The sequence below is a fragment of the Nuphar pumila genome, chromosome 8, assembly GCF_984573655.1.
Source record: "Nuphar pumila chromosome 8, dmNupPumi1.hap1.1, whole genome shotgun sequence".
NCBI lineage: Eukaryota > Viridiplantae > Streptophyta > Magnoliopsida > Nymphaeales > Nymphaeaceae > Nuphar > Nuphar pumila.
The window spans coordinates 9397581-9414803 of NC_143256.1; the positions used below are offsets into that span (position 1 = coordinate 9397581).

The 17223-nt window shown below is 37.0% G+C and overlaps 1 protein-coding gene across 3 annotated transcripts; it reads right to left on the reverse strand.

Annotated features, from left to right (window-relative positions):
• Positions 1-576: 576 nt before the first annotated feature.
• On the reverse strand, positions 577-16790 carry LOC149829568 (ubiquitin carboxyl-terminal hydrolase 2-like). Of its 3 annotated transcripts, XM_090015583.1 has the most exons (7): positions 16666-16790; positions 15739-15788; positions 5733-5779; positions 2946-2992; positions 2753-2855; positions 946-1495; positions 577-858 (listed from the first exon to the last, which is right to left on the reverse strand). In XM_090015583.1, the coding sequence occupies exons 2-7, from the start codon at positions 15767-15769 to the stop codon at positions 683-685; spliced, it is 954 nt and encodes a 317-aa protein (XP_089871709.1). In that variant the 5' UTR covers positions 15770-15788; positions 16666-16790; the 3' UTR covers positions 577-682. The 3 variants fall into 3 exon arrangements, with proteins under 3 accessions (XP_089871709.1, XP_089871708.1, XP_089871710.1); XM_090015582.1 differs by having other exon boundaries at positions 577-1495; XM_090015584.1 differs by lacking the exons at positions 2753-2855; positions 2946-2992; positions 5733-5779; positions 15739-15788; positions 16666-16790 and adding an exon at positions 2637-2713 and having other exon boundaries at positions 577-1495.
• Between the last annotated feature and the right edge of the window lie 433 nt (positions 16791-17223).

The following is a 17223-nucleotide window of genomic DNA, read 5'->3' on the forward strand; positions in this document are numbered from 1 at the left end:
TCATGAATTCTTGTTAAAATTATTCAATCAAAAGCATGGTTTTTAGTGAACACATTTCACTAACAGACGGTTAAATTAGCTTGAAAATAAAGAAGGCGGCATGACCATGTAAAAGAAAACCACAGCAGGATAATTGAGAGCTCATTGCCAAAAAGGAAAAAAAGCAAGGTGATGAAGAAATGGAAACGGTAAGTAAACCAACAACAAATTCCGGTGCAGATTCTCAGCCCACGATGCAGCAATGGGATGGCCAAACTGCTGGCCAATAGGACTATCAACTTTAATAGGTGTCAATGGCAGGATAGTCCGCCAGATTGGCACCCAGTGCTTTAACAGTGTATAGTCACTCTTTTCATAATTTTGGCATGATTCTTTGTACAGTTGATTTTCTCTAATAAACTGGTAGTGGTATGACTAACCCCAGCTTGCCTTTCAAAAAAAATCCGGTGCAGATTGACAGGCTGTTAACTTGCAGATGCTACTAAAATTCAATGCAATGAAAATTAGGGAAAAAAGGCAGCAAAAAACTCCCAAGGAAATAAATAAAGATGGAAAAAGAACCCCAAAGAAATTTAATGGAGCTAATGTCAACAACACACTTTCATATTTTCCTGTTGATAATCAACTCCAACGAAACCAAACAGGTCGAGGTTCATTTACAAGTACCAACAGAGAAAAACAGCTACCTTTCATTTTGGGCTGAATGTTTCTCTCTAGCCTTCTCTATCAGAGGCTTGAGCATCTTCTTTTCTGCTAGGATCTTCAAAAAATTGAATAGGAAAGGTACGTAATTATGCTTCCTTCTAATATTCTCTGTTCTCCATTTTTTGAACTTCTCTTCCTCCATCAGTATCTTCTCTGTAGCACTCTCAATTCCAAAAGTGACATCAGCAAGCGACTTGTTCAACCCTTCAATAATACTGCCCCTTGTGCCCAGCCCTTTACCTGAATCCATGTTATCCATTCTCTCGGTTTGTGCAGCAGCTAGCTGTTGCAGTATGACTTCTCTCCTCTTCTGCAAATCCTTTAGTTCAGCAGTATACATTTCCTTCCTATTCTTTATAACTGCCATGAGGTTGAACCTTATCTCACTCATTGAATACCTATCGATTCTTTCCTGGATAACTGGCTGAACCATCGGCAACCACTCCATATCATCTCTGCCACCGGGACATTGGCCGAGACTGATAGGGCCTTCCTTCAGTCCGTCGAGTTCATACAGCACACCATCAACAGGTATATAACTGATAAAATGATATACATCATCATCCTTTGCTGCAGCCTTCTGCTCTTCAGGAACAAAAGGCTCGGGCTTAGCAAAGCTATTGTGTGCAGCACGAATTGCTTCACTATTATTTATTGCCAAACCTTTCAGCTCAGGGGGGAAGTTCTTAGTAAATTCCTTTAACATAGACAATTCTGGGCCAATATCAATATCTGGGCAATTCATAAGAATAGAAAGAATTGCCTGAGTTGCACAAGCATTATTGATAACCTGCAAGTTGATAAATACTGTTACATGTGATGGCAATTCTGCTGATCATCCTTTTAACTGCATATGAACTACTGCAAGGGGGGTTGGCATAGTGGGGTGGGGCTTGGGCTGCTAGATGGTGGGATCCAAGCCTCGGAGTTTTACACCACCAGCATGACGACCATAGGTATGGCAGGCCAAGCGAGCACAACCAGGTCTTCTTGCCAGGTGCAGTCTCTTCGGGTTATAAACCGAAGAAAAAAAATGCATATGAATTTAGAACCCTAAAACTCTTTTCTCTTCATTTCCCCCTAATGAACTGATGAGAAATGAGAAAAAAAAAATGCATAGAAACAGCTGAACAGCAGCAAATTCTGGGCATTTCACAAGCCAAGGTTCCTTAGCAGTGACCAGGATCTTTGGTTGTGGGTTATGGAGTGCCAAGAGCCAAAGATGTCACTGAACTGGGGTAGAATCATTTGAACTAAAAATTATATGAGTATATTGAAACTCAGGGCTCTGGGTACAAGATCACAGCCCAAACTAGAGAACCTGGTCAACATGCTTTAGCAACAAAAGAAAATTCTTTTCTATGTGATATCACCATGCATAATTGGCTTGCAAAAATTAGTTCGAATAAACTATTTCTGGTAGAGATCCTTAAGTTTGTTCTAATATTAATGAAATTTAGCTGGCTATTTCATTGGCAATACCTGAAATTTCTTTTTCCTTTTTCTTTATAACTATGTCACAGGGATTCGCCCAAGAGGGTGCTGCACAAGCGTCGACGTGATGCAATGAGGGTGCGGCACCCAGTGCGGTCAAAATGACCCTGGATGCGGTCAATCGCACCCAAGATCATATCTGTCCAAAATGAACTTGGTCAACTCTGACCAAGTTCATTTTGGACCTGAAAAAAAAAACTAAGATGGGGGGTGGGGAGGATTAGGGCACATCTCCCTCCCCGACCCCGACTCTCCTGCTCTTCCACGGTGGCACTCCCCGATCTTCTGGGTTTGGTTCTGTTGAACTCAGCCCTACTATTTAATTGTGGTGTTATATTTTATTGATGAAGAATAGCAATTGTGGATTGTTAATTTGATTTATTGCATGCATAATGAATTGATGATATGATAATTGCTTTTTATGTCTGTAGTGTTACCTCCTGCACCCCCGCACCCAAGTTTTTTTAAAGTGCCGCATCGTCGCATCCACACCTATGTGACATACACCCGCACCCGCACCTATGTAACATAGCTTTATAATATCACAACATACCTGGCTTGCAAAGAATAAGTTAGGATTCGGGTCTTTAATTACAAGCCTATCATCTTTCTCTCCTGGCCGCCATTTGAAAAGGAATATCAACCCATACACTGGCCTGTACAATTGCATGAGGACCATGAAACACCACTATAAGAGCAGAAAGGAAGGAAGAGGAGAAAAGCATGCATTTTGGTGCATCACATACCATAGATTACTTAGAGAGTCCAGGTCCAAAGAGTATAATTCTTCCACCTATTAGACAAAGAGAACAACTCTTAAGCAAGGGAAACATTTTTTTTGCTCACATAGGACTTACTTCAGTTTTCAAAGCATCATAAAACAAACAAAAACTGAAACTAAAGAACAAAGAGAAATACTAATAGAGACCATGTGCCACCCTTGTACCCCAGTTACCAGCAAAGAACTTAGAAGAAGAATGTAAAGGCCATGACAACTACAATGAAGCACCATACAACATTGCATTTTTCCAATTCACATAGACTATCTTGCAGCAGCTATTTCTCTATATTACCTGCCTATGAGTGTTGCATATTCATGATATCATTTAGCATTATCGTAATTTATTGCACAATTAGTGGAAATATTTAACCAACTAAAACCAGATTATTTGAAATTTGTTCAATTGCAATCATTAAAGGATTAAATGATGGGGAGTTAAAGCTAACAATGTGCATGAACTCCTAGCCACAGGTTTGGTGCAATGTGCTGAAGGATAGGTGCAAATGATTGACATAAGATCCAATATTGTTTAAACACGGAAGGCTCCTGATGAGAATCTGGTTATTCATACTACTCTAGTACATGCATCCCTCATAACAACCTCTTCAATACAAGATTATGTGAAAACAGGAGTTATTTCACATTCTTGATCATGTATACAGTGTCTGTTTTGGTGGTGCAATTACCCACTCCTTTCAGTATAAGCATGTTCTTGTTATCTAGCCAGTAGTCGAAACCCCAGTGACTTAGGACTTCATTCATCCATGTTCGGTTTTGTTTAACTTGAATTTCTACATAATAATATTACATTAATTATCATATAAATAGCAAAAATGATACATAATGACATGATTACTTGTGAAATCAAGAAATAAGACAAATAACGAAACAAGCATCCATTAAGCTTCACATCAGGAACAAAATAGAACAATTAAGTGTATACCTGTATATTGTTTGACATACATCAGGAACAAAATGTCCACAAAAACAAGCATTAAGCTTCACATGTAAAGAATATCAATTAACATCACAGTCTATGAAAATTACTGGAAAAATAAATTACCAAATTTAGCATATAATTTGCTCTATTAGTACTCATGCATGCACTGTTGGTTTGATAGATTTTCTGGAGGTGAAATCAGAAGATTAGAGAGCAAGAAGAGAGAAAGAGAGAATGAGTCAAGCGGGAGAAGAAAAAGAATGTTAAAGGTCTATGTTTCATTTGATGAGGAACAATGTGCAGTACTTGGGAAAGCAACATATATGAGGAAAACACAATCAAATGCAATGTTCTAAAACCAAATGAGTCAACTCATTGACTTGTTTGACTCGATCCAGCTCATTCCTTTTACTGGGTTAAGCTAGTGAATGGACCTGGAAACCAGCAAAACCAGGTAAGACTGCCAAATCAAACTGGATTTTGCTTTGTGTGTGTGTGTGTATGTGGGTTAAAGTTTGCTACAAGCGTTTGTATGTGCAAGTGACTTAGCAAACTTCTTTCCTTTTTTTGGATATTTTAGTCCAAATGGCCTCGACATGCTGTTTTTATTAGAAACCAGCTTTTGAATCGCCAGAATCCAACCTGTGTAAAGGTTTTCCCAGCGATGCAAAAATGGATGGTTGAAAGTGCACCGATTTTTCCCAAATATGATCCAAGGGTTGTTTCCCACTAAATCGAGCAAGCTGAACACACCTATGAGGTTAAAATGAGTAAAAACAACTAGAATCGTGAGATTCCAACCAGATTGTACTTACAATCGACCATATTCAATATAAACCCTATATATATTAGTAGTTATATGGTGCTCTGGGAGCATCTAGTCCCACCTAGTAAAAGCTTTGTTTTTTCAAAATTCTTGAGTCTTTTTGTTGATCATACCTTATAGATGTGATCTACATACATTTTTAAGTAGAAAACACATACACACACAGACACACACACACACACACACACACACACACACACACACACACACACACACACACATATATAAGGGTGGGTGTACATGACTTAGGTGTCCAAGCCCTGTGCATTGATATTAGACACCATTTTTTGGAGATTCAACCATACAGATGTGTTCAGCATGTTCTATTTGCTAGGATTCGACCCTTGGTTTGTGTTTTTTCAATGAAAAAAAAAGTTATGGTAAACTGATTTTTTAACCCTTAAAAAAAACCTAGTTTCATGTTGAAATCGAATGATTCAAAATTCGCGTCCTACTAATTCGATAGTGTAGAACACATCTGTATGGTTATAATTTAAAAAAAATAAAAGAATTTGTGAAAAAACAAGTGCACTCCGTACTCATTGATAAATCCGTGCACACCTCTCTCTCTCTCTCAGTGTAGCTGCTACAGAAAAGTCCATCTTTGAGGTAGAGGACTTTTCCTATCAAAATCCAGGGAAAATTAGATAAATTTTTGCTTTCAAATATTTTCTATTGCTTGGAATAGATGGAAAAGTAGCCACTTTTCCTTTCCAACCTGCTTTTTTGCTAGCATTTTCCTGCTTCCAAATGTTAATTTCACTCTTTTTTATTTCCATGTCCCAACTTTCTAAATCGTTAGCCGTCCAATTAGGGAACCCTATCAAACTTCCAATTTGAGCTATTTTCAGTCCGCTTCAGCTAGCAATCAATGTAAATAAGCATCCAAGATGATATCATGTTTAGGCATATCATAGAACCAAAGCAAGATTAAAAAATGGCTTTCTTAATAAAGAGATATGACATAAAACATGCAATGTATTCACCTGCACCCCTTTTACTTGCATTTGTTGGATCAACTCAGTAAATACACCTATGAGACCAAACATAGTGTTAGGAACAAAAAACTTGGATCAACACAAAATGCCTATCACTTTAGCACATACAATTACAATTTACAAGTTATCCCTTTTGTTTTTCCTGGTTTTAAAGAACAAGTAGAACCAAGACAACAATGGTCTGCATCTTGTATAATGTTTATTTAAATTATGCAAATGGACCTTCTAATCTACCTTCTTCCGGAATCAATCTCTAGTCTCTATTTATTCATCTTTATTCTTTTTACCTAGAGTTAAATTACAGATGAAATGCAACATTAGTTCACCATCATGTTGCTCCTTTCTGAGAAATTAATGTGAGAAATAATAAATGTCTACTAGATGGAGCATGAAAAATAGTTGCTGACACCCACAGTTTCCTTCTGAGCCCACATCAATTATTTCCGGTTGCTAGTGCCAGTTAGGTAGTCCCTTGTGAGATCTAGCCTTCAAGAGCCTTGCTACTATAATGCTTTTCAAGCAAGGTTGCCAAATCAATGTACACAATGTGCCTTAGCAGTTAGATTACAAGATATATCCATCACGAGTAACATTTAGAGACTTGAACTGAAATATACTTTAGCTAGTACTATGGTTGATATCATACAATTGGTAGACAGCAACTCTCCTCATGGAGGATTTAGAATGAGACAATGTTGCACAAATCATACAATACAATTTATTGGTCTATCGGAACCCTCACGTGGCACAATGCACATACAAAATCGTATTACTACATTTATTGGGTTGTATCAATCTGTATCGTATTGTATCATATGATAAACCCTCATATCATATGAATTGACTCTTACCAAAAATTGTCTCCAATGAGCTTTTTTATGCTTCCGGCCCACATTCATCAGGCCTTTTAGCATAAAAGGAAGGTTTGTCCCCATTTTCACACTAAAGCTCAAAAAACTCTTCTCCACCGATTTGGGTAAATTTCATTCTAAAAATTTGAGGATTCTTATAACTCAAGTTAGGAAGTCCTATTTGTAAGATCTTCCCTAACCCACCCCCCAAAGAGTTCTTTTTATGCAAGGGCTTCCTTATTCTGAACCTTGAGTATAGGGCTGGTAAACGAGCCAAACAAATCGAACAGGGCATGTTTGGGCTTGGCTCGTTTACCTATGGATTGAGCTAGTGACTTGCTCATGCTCCTGTTTAGCTGAGCTGAGCTCGAGCTTGGCTCATCCCTGAACAAGTTGAGTCGAACATGAGCTGGCTCATGTAAAAACATTCCATGTTATTTATACGCAGAATATATATTTTTTATATATTACAATAAATAGTTCAGATTCTATGTATATATTGTCTGTACATCCTTATATATATATATGCACATAAAATATGTATATATTTTCTATACGAGCTCACCCGAGCCAAGCCAAATCTAACACCTTGTGTTCGGGCTCGACTCGTTTAAGCTCAACAAGCTGCTCGTGGTTCCGCCCACCAGCCATACGAAGCAGATCATGAATGAGCTGAACCGAGCCGAGTCACGAGCTGCTTGGTTCGTTTACCAGCCCTATTTGGGTGCCTCACCATGCCTAAGAAGGTTAGATCCATGCAAAAGGTAAAAGAGGTTAAAAAGCTCAAAACCATGAGGTAAGAGGTTGGATTTACAATTTTTTTTTAAATCTAAATCTTTTGTTTTCTGACAAGGCCTTCTTCAAGAAACTCAACTGGCAACCATTGCATCCCTGTATTTGAAAATCACATGATCTTAATCATTGCAAGCTTTGTAAAAGGCAGTTTCATGGAGAAATATCCTAAATGAAGCATTATTTTGCCTTGTATCCATGAAAGAATATTATAAGAAATTGGATGAATAGGAAATGAAAAACGCAAAAAAAAATTCATAGATGCTAAGTGGAGTTGAGACAAAAATTGCCTCAAACCTATTAAGCTACAAAAAGGCAAATGAAGCATGGGAATATCTTAGAGGTATGTTTACCGAAAAAGATATGGCCCACAAGTATTATCTCCAAAAAAAAGTTAGAAATATCAAACAAGGAGATAAAAATGTAAGAGATTACTTTATGGAGTTATCTTCCATATGGACCCAACTTGCCCAATTTGAACCCAAATGAGAAGGTAAGTGTATAGAAATGCGAAGAGTTCAAGTTAAAGAAAATAGACTCTTCGCTTTTCTCTATGGTTTGAGACCCGAGTTTGAACAAACAAGGGCCTCCTTGCTATCATTTTCGTCTCCTTCTCCTATTCATGAGATTCTCACTAAACTTAGTGGAGAAGAAGCTAGACTAAATATGAGTAAAAATGTTAGTGTGCTTGCTACTTCTAGCAATGGCCAAGAAGAGGATTGCGCACTTGCTGCATCAAAACCAGGGCATCATATAAAGTCATATAAACCTCCTCATTTTAGCAAGAATAGAGGAGAATAAAAAATCATTTGCCATAATTGTAATGAACCTGGTCATATTAGGCCTCAATGTCCTAGATATAAATATAGGCCTCAAGAAAAACGTGTTGTCGCTGCACCATCAAAACAAGATGAGGATAGACTTCACTAAATCATTATCTCAACTAACAGAAGCATTGTAACCATTACTCAAAGAATCTACTTCAGGATCGGCCATTGCATCATCTTCTACTTCTGGTATGTGCTCTTGGCTTCTTGATTCAGGAGCTTCTTTGCATATGATCTCACATAAGTCTATATTATCCGAATGTCAATCTAATTCGAATGCATCTTTTGTTTCCACTGCCGATGGCACTGCCTTGGAAATAGAGGGTGTTGGAACTTTTAAAAATGATTTGTCAAAACATAACAAATTTTACATTCCAAAAATAAAACTTATACCAAAACTTCATCTTAACCTACTTTCAGTTTCTCAAATCTCGGATCATGGATATGATGTCATTTTCTCATCAAGTAAATGTTGGGTGCAGGATCGTCAGTCTGAGAAATTGATTGGGGAAGGTTCTAGGCAAGGAGATCTCTATTATATGGATTTTCTTTGTATTCCAAAGGAATCATTTTGTAACACTGTCCAAACAAAAGATATACGGACTTGGCATCATAGACTTGGGCATCCAAATATAAGAAAATTAAATTTTGTACCGGTTACCAAGAATCTTTGTAAAGATAATTTTGAATGTAAAGAATGTTTACTCGGTAAAATGACAGCCTTGCCTTATGGTCAAAGAACTTTTTATTTTTTAATGCCTTTTGAATTAGTTCATTCGGATGTGTGGGGTCCAGCTCCTGTTGCTTCTAAAGAAGGATTCTCCTACTACGTTGTGTTTATCGATGACTTCACTAGATATTGTTGGATTTACTTTCTTAAGTTTAAATCAGATATATTTGCAACCTTCAAAACATTCTATAACATGATTAAAAATCAATTTGAAAGTAAGATCAAAATTCTCAGAACTGAATCTGGAGGAGAATATTTGTCAAATGATTTTAAACAATTTTTAGAAAACGAAGAAATTTTACATCAAAAATCATGTCCTAGAACCCCACAACAAAACAGAATTTCAGAAAGAAAACACAGACTTATTATGGAAACTACAAGAACCATTTTTATTGCTAGAAATGTTCCTAAAAATCTTTGGGTTGAAGCTGCATTAACCGTTGTATATCTAATAAACAGGTGTCTTCAAAAACTTTGTCAAATGAGATTTCTTTTGAAAAATTATTCAAATATCAACCTAACTATCAAAGACTGAGAATCTTTGGTTGTAAATGTTATGTTTTAAATGATAAAGGAGATAAACTATCCTCTAAGGCTATCCCATGTGCGTTCATTGGTTACTCTGAAACACAAAAAGAATTTAAATGCTAAGATATCAAAAATGATAAACTTCTTGTCTCAAAAAATGCTAATTTTGTTGAAAACGAAAGTGGATTTGAAGGAAACACGTCACAAGACATAAATTCTGATTATTCTTTCTTGTTTAAACTGTTGTCTAATGATGAAAATAGTTATGTAGAATCTCCTATTGAAGATAGAACGACAGTTGAACCAATAGTATACACTAAAAAAATCAAAATGCAACCAATGAAAGTGTAAATCAAAGTAACAATGAAGCATTAGAAATTCCTTCAGAACAAACCACCATTCGTAGATCTGAACGAACCTCAAGAATTCCAAATAAATTTGTGTCTTATGACTCATTCTCTCCTAGACATAGAGCATGTCTTATAGCTATTCATTCATATTTTGAGCCTTCATGTTACAATAAAGCAAAAAATTTACCTGAATGGATAAAAGCTATGCATATATAATTAGACGCTCTTAAAGAAGCTAACACTTAGAAAATTCTAAATTTACCCATTGGAAAGAAGACCATAGGATGTACATGAGTTTTTAAAGTAAAAACCAAAAGTGATGGATCATTGGAAAGGCATAAAGCTAGGCTAGTTGCCAAAGGATATTCTCAAGAATATAGAGTGGATTACAAAGAAACTTTTGCTCATGTTGCCAGGATGACCACTGTTTGAATGCTTGTAGCTATTTCAGCTATTAAAAATTGAAATATATTTCAAATGGATGTTAAAAATGCCTTTTTGAATGAGAATCTTAATGATGAAGTATACATGGATGTTTCACCTGGATTGATAATTCCTTCAGGTAAAGTACTTAAATTAAAAAAAGCATCGTATGGTCTCAAACAAGCACCTAAAGCTTGGTTTTACTTTTAACAATGTTATTGCAAGATATGGTTTTAAACCATGCTACACTGATACAACTTTATTTATCAAGAATTCTTCTGCAGGTATTATAATTTTACTTTTATATGTTGATGATATGTTGATTACAGGGAGTGACAAAGAAGGAATCAAAAAAGTAAAACAGTTTTTACAAAATTCTTTTGAAATGACAGATCTTGGGTTCCTAACATACTTCCTTGGTATAAAAGTATTCTACTCTAACAGAGGGTACATATTGTCACAAACAAAGTTTGCTTCAGATATTATTGACAGGTCAGAACTATCGTATGATAAAGTTGTTGACACCAGAGACTCTTGGAATAAAAATGTGAGCCGATGATGGAGTTCCTTTAGACAATCCAACTCCCTTCAGACGACTCGTGGGATCTCTTATATATTTGAGTATTACAAGACCAGACATAACTCATGTTGTACATATAACCAGTCAATTTCAACACGCTCCAACATCAACTCATATGAGTGCAGTGATGAGAATTATCAAATACATTAGAAGCACAATAAATAAGGGAGCTTTTCTATCATCTTCTTCCTCCTTAGATCTTATTGCATATTCTGATGCTGATTGGAGAGGGGATCCATATAATAGACACTCAACAACTGGTTTTTGTGTGTTTCTAGATAAACCTTTGATTTCATGGAGGTGCAAGAAACAACAAAATGTGTCACTATCATCTACAGAAGCTGAATATAGAGCAATGCAACTACTACCATGGAAATCGTGTGGCTCCAACAACTAATTTCAGATATGGGAATTCATCTTCAGAATCCTACAAGATTATGTTGTGACAACAAGAGCTCCATATACATTGTTCGAAATCATACGTTTCATGAAAGAACCAAGCATATAGAGATGGATTGTCATTTTGTTCGTGAAAAATATTTAAAAAAGATTATCGATCTTCCCTACGTGACATCAGAATATCAACTTCCGAATTTTTTCACCAAAGCACTGTGCTCACCAAGATTCAACTTTTTACTTGACAAACTTTCGGTGATGTCGCCCTAAGTTTGAGGGAGACTGTTAGAAAATAATACATATATGTATATACTTGAATATATATATATATATATACATATAGATACTCTTCTTAATACAAGAGTATGTATATATTTAAGTATATGTATATAAATACATATTTAAAGTATATACGTATATTCTTGTAATTTTTATTTTCTTATTTCTGTAATTTCTCATTTTATTTATTTTTATTTTTCAGTTTTTGTTCCCTTTCTGTACATAGTCAGTAGCTGACTGTGTACAGTGTACATAAGTCAGCCACTGACTGTGTACACAGTCTGTCAAATAAGAGTCGTTGGGCTGATTCCCAACAACTCTAATTAGAGCTGTTGGGAATAGCCCAACAGCCCCAACAGCTCTTTCAAACTGTAATGCATTATAAATAAGGGCAATGAGCCCATTGTATGTACATATGAATGAAAGGGTTTTATCCCCTCATTGCAATAACACAGTGCATTTGAAGCACTTGTTTTTTCTTGTGGTGTGAAGCTTTTTAATGCTATTTTGTGTTGGCATATGTTTTGAATATCAAGTTATTTGGAAACTTGATTGTGTGTGAGACTTTTCACAAGTACTGGGTCCGGACCCGAGTCTAATCAGACCCACCATAAGAGAAACCATACCCGGATCCTATAAGGACTACATGAACCAGACCCGGACCATACCTGATGAAATAATATTTTTTTATCTTTTTTACATTGAAAATTTGCGGTTCTTAATCGAAACTCAGGCTCGGGCCTGGTATACAATTTCACAAACCATACCCGGATCCATGTATTAATGGGACCCTTTGGGTATGACCAAAGTTACCGGAAGCGCCTAGGTAAGTGGGAAAGCGCGCTTCGGAAGCGCGGAACGTCGCGCTTCCGAAACGCGCGGGGAAGTGCCCTTTTTAAATGGAAAGCGCGCTTCCCTTCACGCTTCCCCCTCGCTTCCTAGGTCGCTTCCGGTTCTCTTCCTAGGTCGCTTCCGAGACGATTCCCGATTTGTTCCTAAGTGGTCCCACGCTTCCCGCTTCCTAAAATTTTGAAAGTACCTCGCTTCCCGCTCCCGCTTCCTCAACTAGCAACCATGGGTATGACCCAGATTCTAATCGGGTCTTCTTATTTATCACCAAACCCTGACTCCATAGGGTTTGGTAAGGGTCGGGTTTGGGTCAAACCCATGGTTGCCAGTTGAGGAAGCGGGAGCGGGAAGCGATACAGGAAGCGGGAGCGGGAAGCGAGGCACTTTCAAAATTTTAGGAAGCGGGGAAGCGTGGGACCACTTAGGAGCGATTCGGGAAGTGTCTCGGAAGCGACCTAGGAAGCGTCTCGGAAGCGAGGGGGAAGCGAAAAAAAAAAATAAAAAAAAATAAAAAATACAAAAAAATTGAAAAAAACAGGGGAAGCGAGGGGGAAGCGTGATGGGAAGCGCACTTCCCATTAAAGGGAAGTGCGTCCCCCCATTAAAGGGAAACGCGTCCCCCCATTAAAAGGAAGCGCGCTTCCCAAAAAAGGGGAACGCTTCCCCCCACGCTTCGGAGAAGCACACTTCCCCTTTTAGCTAGGCGCTTCCGGTAACCTTGGTCAAACCCGACCTGTTGACACCCTTAGTTGTAAGGCTTAGGTATCCGTATTGAAACGGGCAAGTACAAGTAAGGTATGGATGCATGAGGGTTTGAACATGATCTAGATCCTATATGCAGACCTATTTTTCTTAATTTTTTCCAAGTCAGTTTTTATCTTCATTTTTACTTATAAAGTTTTAGCCCTTTCCATTTATACATTATATTTCTTATTTATGTATTTTTTCATTATATAAATATATATATATATATATATATAAATAAGATGTATGTATATATAGTTGTACCTTGTATCCACACATAAATTTGTTTATGTTGTATCTTGTTTACTCACACCGCACCCATATGGGTACCTATGTAACATAGGCTAAGAGAGAATAGCCAAGGCTTTACTTAACAAGGCTTTAGTCTAGGGGATCAATCAGTAAGTTGGAAACAAATTATATTGCTTATAGAATTGGGTGGATTGAGAATTAAGGATCTGGCATTACTTAACAAGGCTTTCATGGCCAAATGGTCATGGGCACCAAGCGTAGCAGACAGATTGTGGTTAGATTCCCTTAGAGATAAATATGGGATCAGAAAAATACCACGGAAATGAGAGATCAGTAGCAGGTGGAAGGGGGGATTGATCACCTCGAAGACAGGGCTTATCTTTCTGGAAGACTTCTAGTCAAGGGCATATACAAAAACCAGTATGGGTGACAAATTGTAGTCTTGGGTTGACAAGTGGTGTTGAGATATCGTTGGCTGGTTGTTCCCTTCACTATATTGTATTATATATAGACAACACACATATTCTAGTAAAGGAATCCTGAAAGCAGGAGCACTGGCTGGTGCATCTAGTTCAGAAGATGTTTTAACTTGTAAGAATCAGGAGGTGGACGATTGGCTACAATTCTTGGTGTTGGGGACCCCATGGAGGCCAGGTACAAGTGAGAATGCATTCCCCTAGGATATGATCTGGAGCTTCGAGCCTTCTCAGTTATATCCTTTATTAGGGCTCTTAATGTGATAAGAAATGAACCATTCCCCTGGGAGACGATATGGAGCTTCGAGCCTTCTCTGAGAGCTAGGATCTTGCATGGTTGATATCACTGGATAGGATCATCACATATGGTAATCTTAAGAGAAGAGACTTTCAATTGGCAAGCTTTTTTCTGCCAGATTGCATAGGAATCAATTGAACATCTTATATTGTCTTGCCTCTCATTCCAGAGGATTTTTAAGGAGGCCTGAACAATGTCAAGATGTTACCGTTGATGCTATTTAATAAAACTCCAAAAACTCACATTAGTGTGGAATGGTAAGGTCACAAAAATACTTTTTTCTCACAAGAAACAATATCGTGCTTGGAAATCCACTTTAAGGACAAGCCAAGGAACAACTTCAAGAAGAGGTGCTAATAGTGTCCCTTTTTTCTCTCCTTTTTTCTCTCCTTTTTTCATGATAAATCAGGTCCCATGGTTTGGGACAACTAGAATTAGTAATGTCATCCTATAAGAAAAAAATGAAAAAAAAAAACTAAAATGGCAATGTCCTCCTTTGAACAAGTTGGAGCATTGGACTAACATAGTGGCTCAACTCGTAATAACAGCTCATCCTATAATGAATGAGAAGGAACATTTAAACAGCAAGGACTTACTAATATTAATTGAAATACCAACATCTAATATATTTCTTTCTTCTAGATTCAATCTCCCAAGAAAATTATCGACAACTCTATTGCATGCGAGAAGGAGCACGTTTCAAACATTTTTGTCAATTCTTCTTCCACATATTTGACATACTATTCCCTTGTTAGCTCCCCAAAATTATTGGTAGACTTGAAGAGAAGATAGATACTACAACTAGCATCATGTCAAAGGATAAAATATTGCAAAGCCAGTACTTCTGTTAGAAAGTAAGGCTTAATGAAAAATCATCGAGGGGATACCATTCCCAAAACTTCAATAAAATGGTTTCAAATATATGATAGAAACAACAAAAATATCATACTTTCTTTGAGTTGGCATAAAAAACAATATACATTTCCTGTATTGCTAATTAGATGCCTGATCATGACAAGTTAGTCACATTTTTGTGATTGATTATGAGTGTTTTGGAACTCTCTCCATGGATCAGCTGCAGAAAGTTTACAACATGCATGAGAATATGATGTAGAGTTCATCCAAGCAATCAACAGATGTGTTTTTTATACAATTCTTCAAACATCATAAACATAGTGCATTTTTTCCTTTGTTACTTTTTTCTTTGGGAACTGACCCACATGGTTCATTAGAGTAAGATCAATATTAAGAAAATCACATTTGAAGATTAAAAAAAACTCAAACTAAGAAAAAGAGCAAAACCAAAATCATGCTTAAGGCCCTTTTGCTTTGGGAATGGATCCACGTGGTTCATTAGAGTAAGATCAATATTAAGACAATCAAATTCGAAGAGAAAAAAACCCCTCAAACTAAGAAAAAGAGCAAAAACCAAAATTATGCTTAAGGTCCGTTTGGAACTAATGGGTAGCGGTCCAATATACACTATTACAATGGTATTCAAAGTTGCAAGAATTCCAATATCATACAATATGAAAAGTTTCTAACAACAAGAAATATGAATAATGTGACTTTCCCCCAATGAATACGGAATCAAAAGTTGCCCTGTAAACCAAGTTTACCTGGATCAGACTCAATAGTACACCAAGACATCTCGTGCAGTCACTAAGAGCTGCAAAAGAAAATACAACAAAGAAAAGAATAAAGCATAAAAATCTGCTATATAAATAGTCAATCCCATAAATAGAACATCAATTGTACAATCAAAGTAATAAGAAAATTTGGATGTGTCTGCATCAGCTTGGCAATATCCACAATCATAAGGGTTTGACTGAAACTGTTCTCAAACTTGAACATCAAGACTATGCAAATGTCTCATGATGATTGGGAGCAGTTACAAAAGTGGCAAGACTGCACCTAAGTTGGCAAATCTAATGTATTTAGAAAAAATCATAAAGCAAATATTACCATGTCAAGAGGAGAATCGCCAACATGTACTGTCTTATATAACAAAAGAAACCATATGCAGCAAAAAAAATAGAAGGCATCTAGAAGCATTATAATGTTCAACAAAAAGTTCATGTTGCACTCTAAATTGCATCATGTGTTTGCTTAATGAATGTTGAACTTTCTTGGAATGATATCACAAACATCTAAATCATAATTAATGAAATTATCAACACTAATAAACACATAATATAATATCAAACAGCAATTCCGAAGTGTATTGCACCAGTTTGCACTTTGCATTCATTCTACAACAAAAAACATCTCCGGTCGTGCCTAACCCTACATATACCACTAACCTTCACTTAATCATCCAAGCCCCTAACCCTCACTACATCCCCAAAATGATTTGCAAAGTAAACCCTAAATTTGTGCCTTTGAGTGGCAAATTGCTTGCCCAATTAGCTGGAAAATGCTATTCGGCATTCATCAACCCGAAAAAGAAAAACAACAAAGCCCCAAACTACAATCAATAGGATAAGGTTTCTTCAGAAAACCCTAATTTATCCCATCATACATGCAAACCATGGAAAGAGACTTACAGCAATGTAGCGTCAAGTGTCGCAAGAATGTTGAGTTAGCGCCACTGGAATCTACCGCCAGAGAGAGAGAGAGCTGCTAAAGACGTGCTGCTGTGCTCGGGGGTGCTACCGTGCTAATTGAGGGATGTAAACGGGTCGGATGCAAGCTTACCAAATCCGATTATATGGACGTGCCCTAACCGTGGTCAGATTGGAATCCGGATTGGAACGTAAGAAAACTCAGACCGAATTTGAACTGGACTATCTGAGTAATTATCAATATCCAACCTAAAATCTGCCTAGGTCAAGGCTAAGGCTGTACAACAAGCCGAGCTAGTTCAAGTTCGGCTCGAACCCGTCCGAAAAAATAAATGAGCCGAGTTTGAAAAAGAATTCAAGATCGGTTCACATAAACAATCCGATCTTGACCAAACAATCGAGCTCAGTCAGGCTCAATTTGCTCGATTAAGCTTGGTTCTTGTAATCATATAAGACTTAATATTAGCACATGTATGCATTTTGATAGCATAACAATACAACAAATAGTGTTGCTTGTAACGGGTAAGTTGTTGGCCCTCT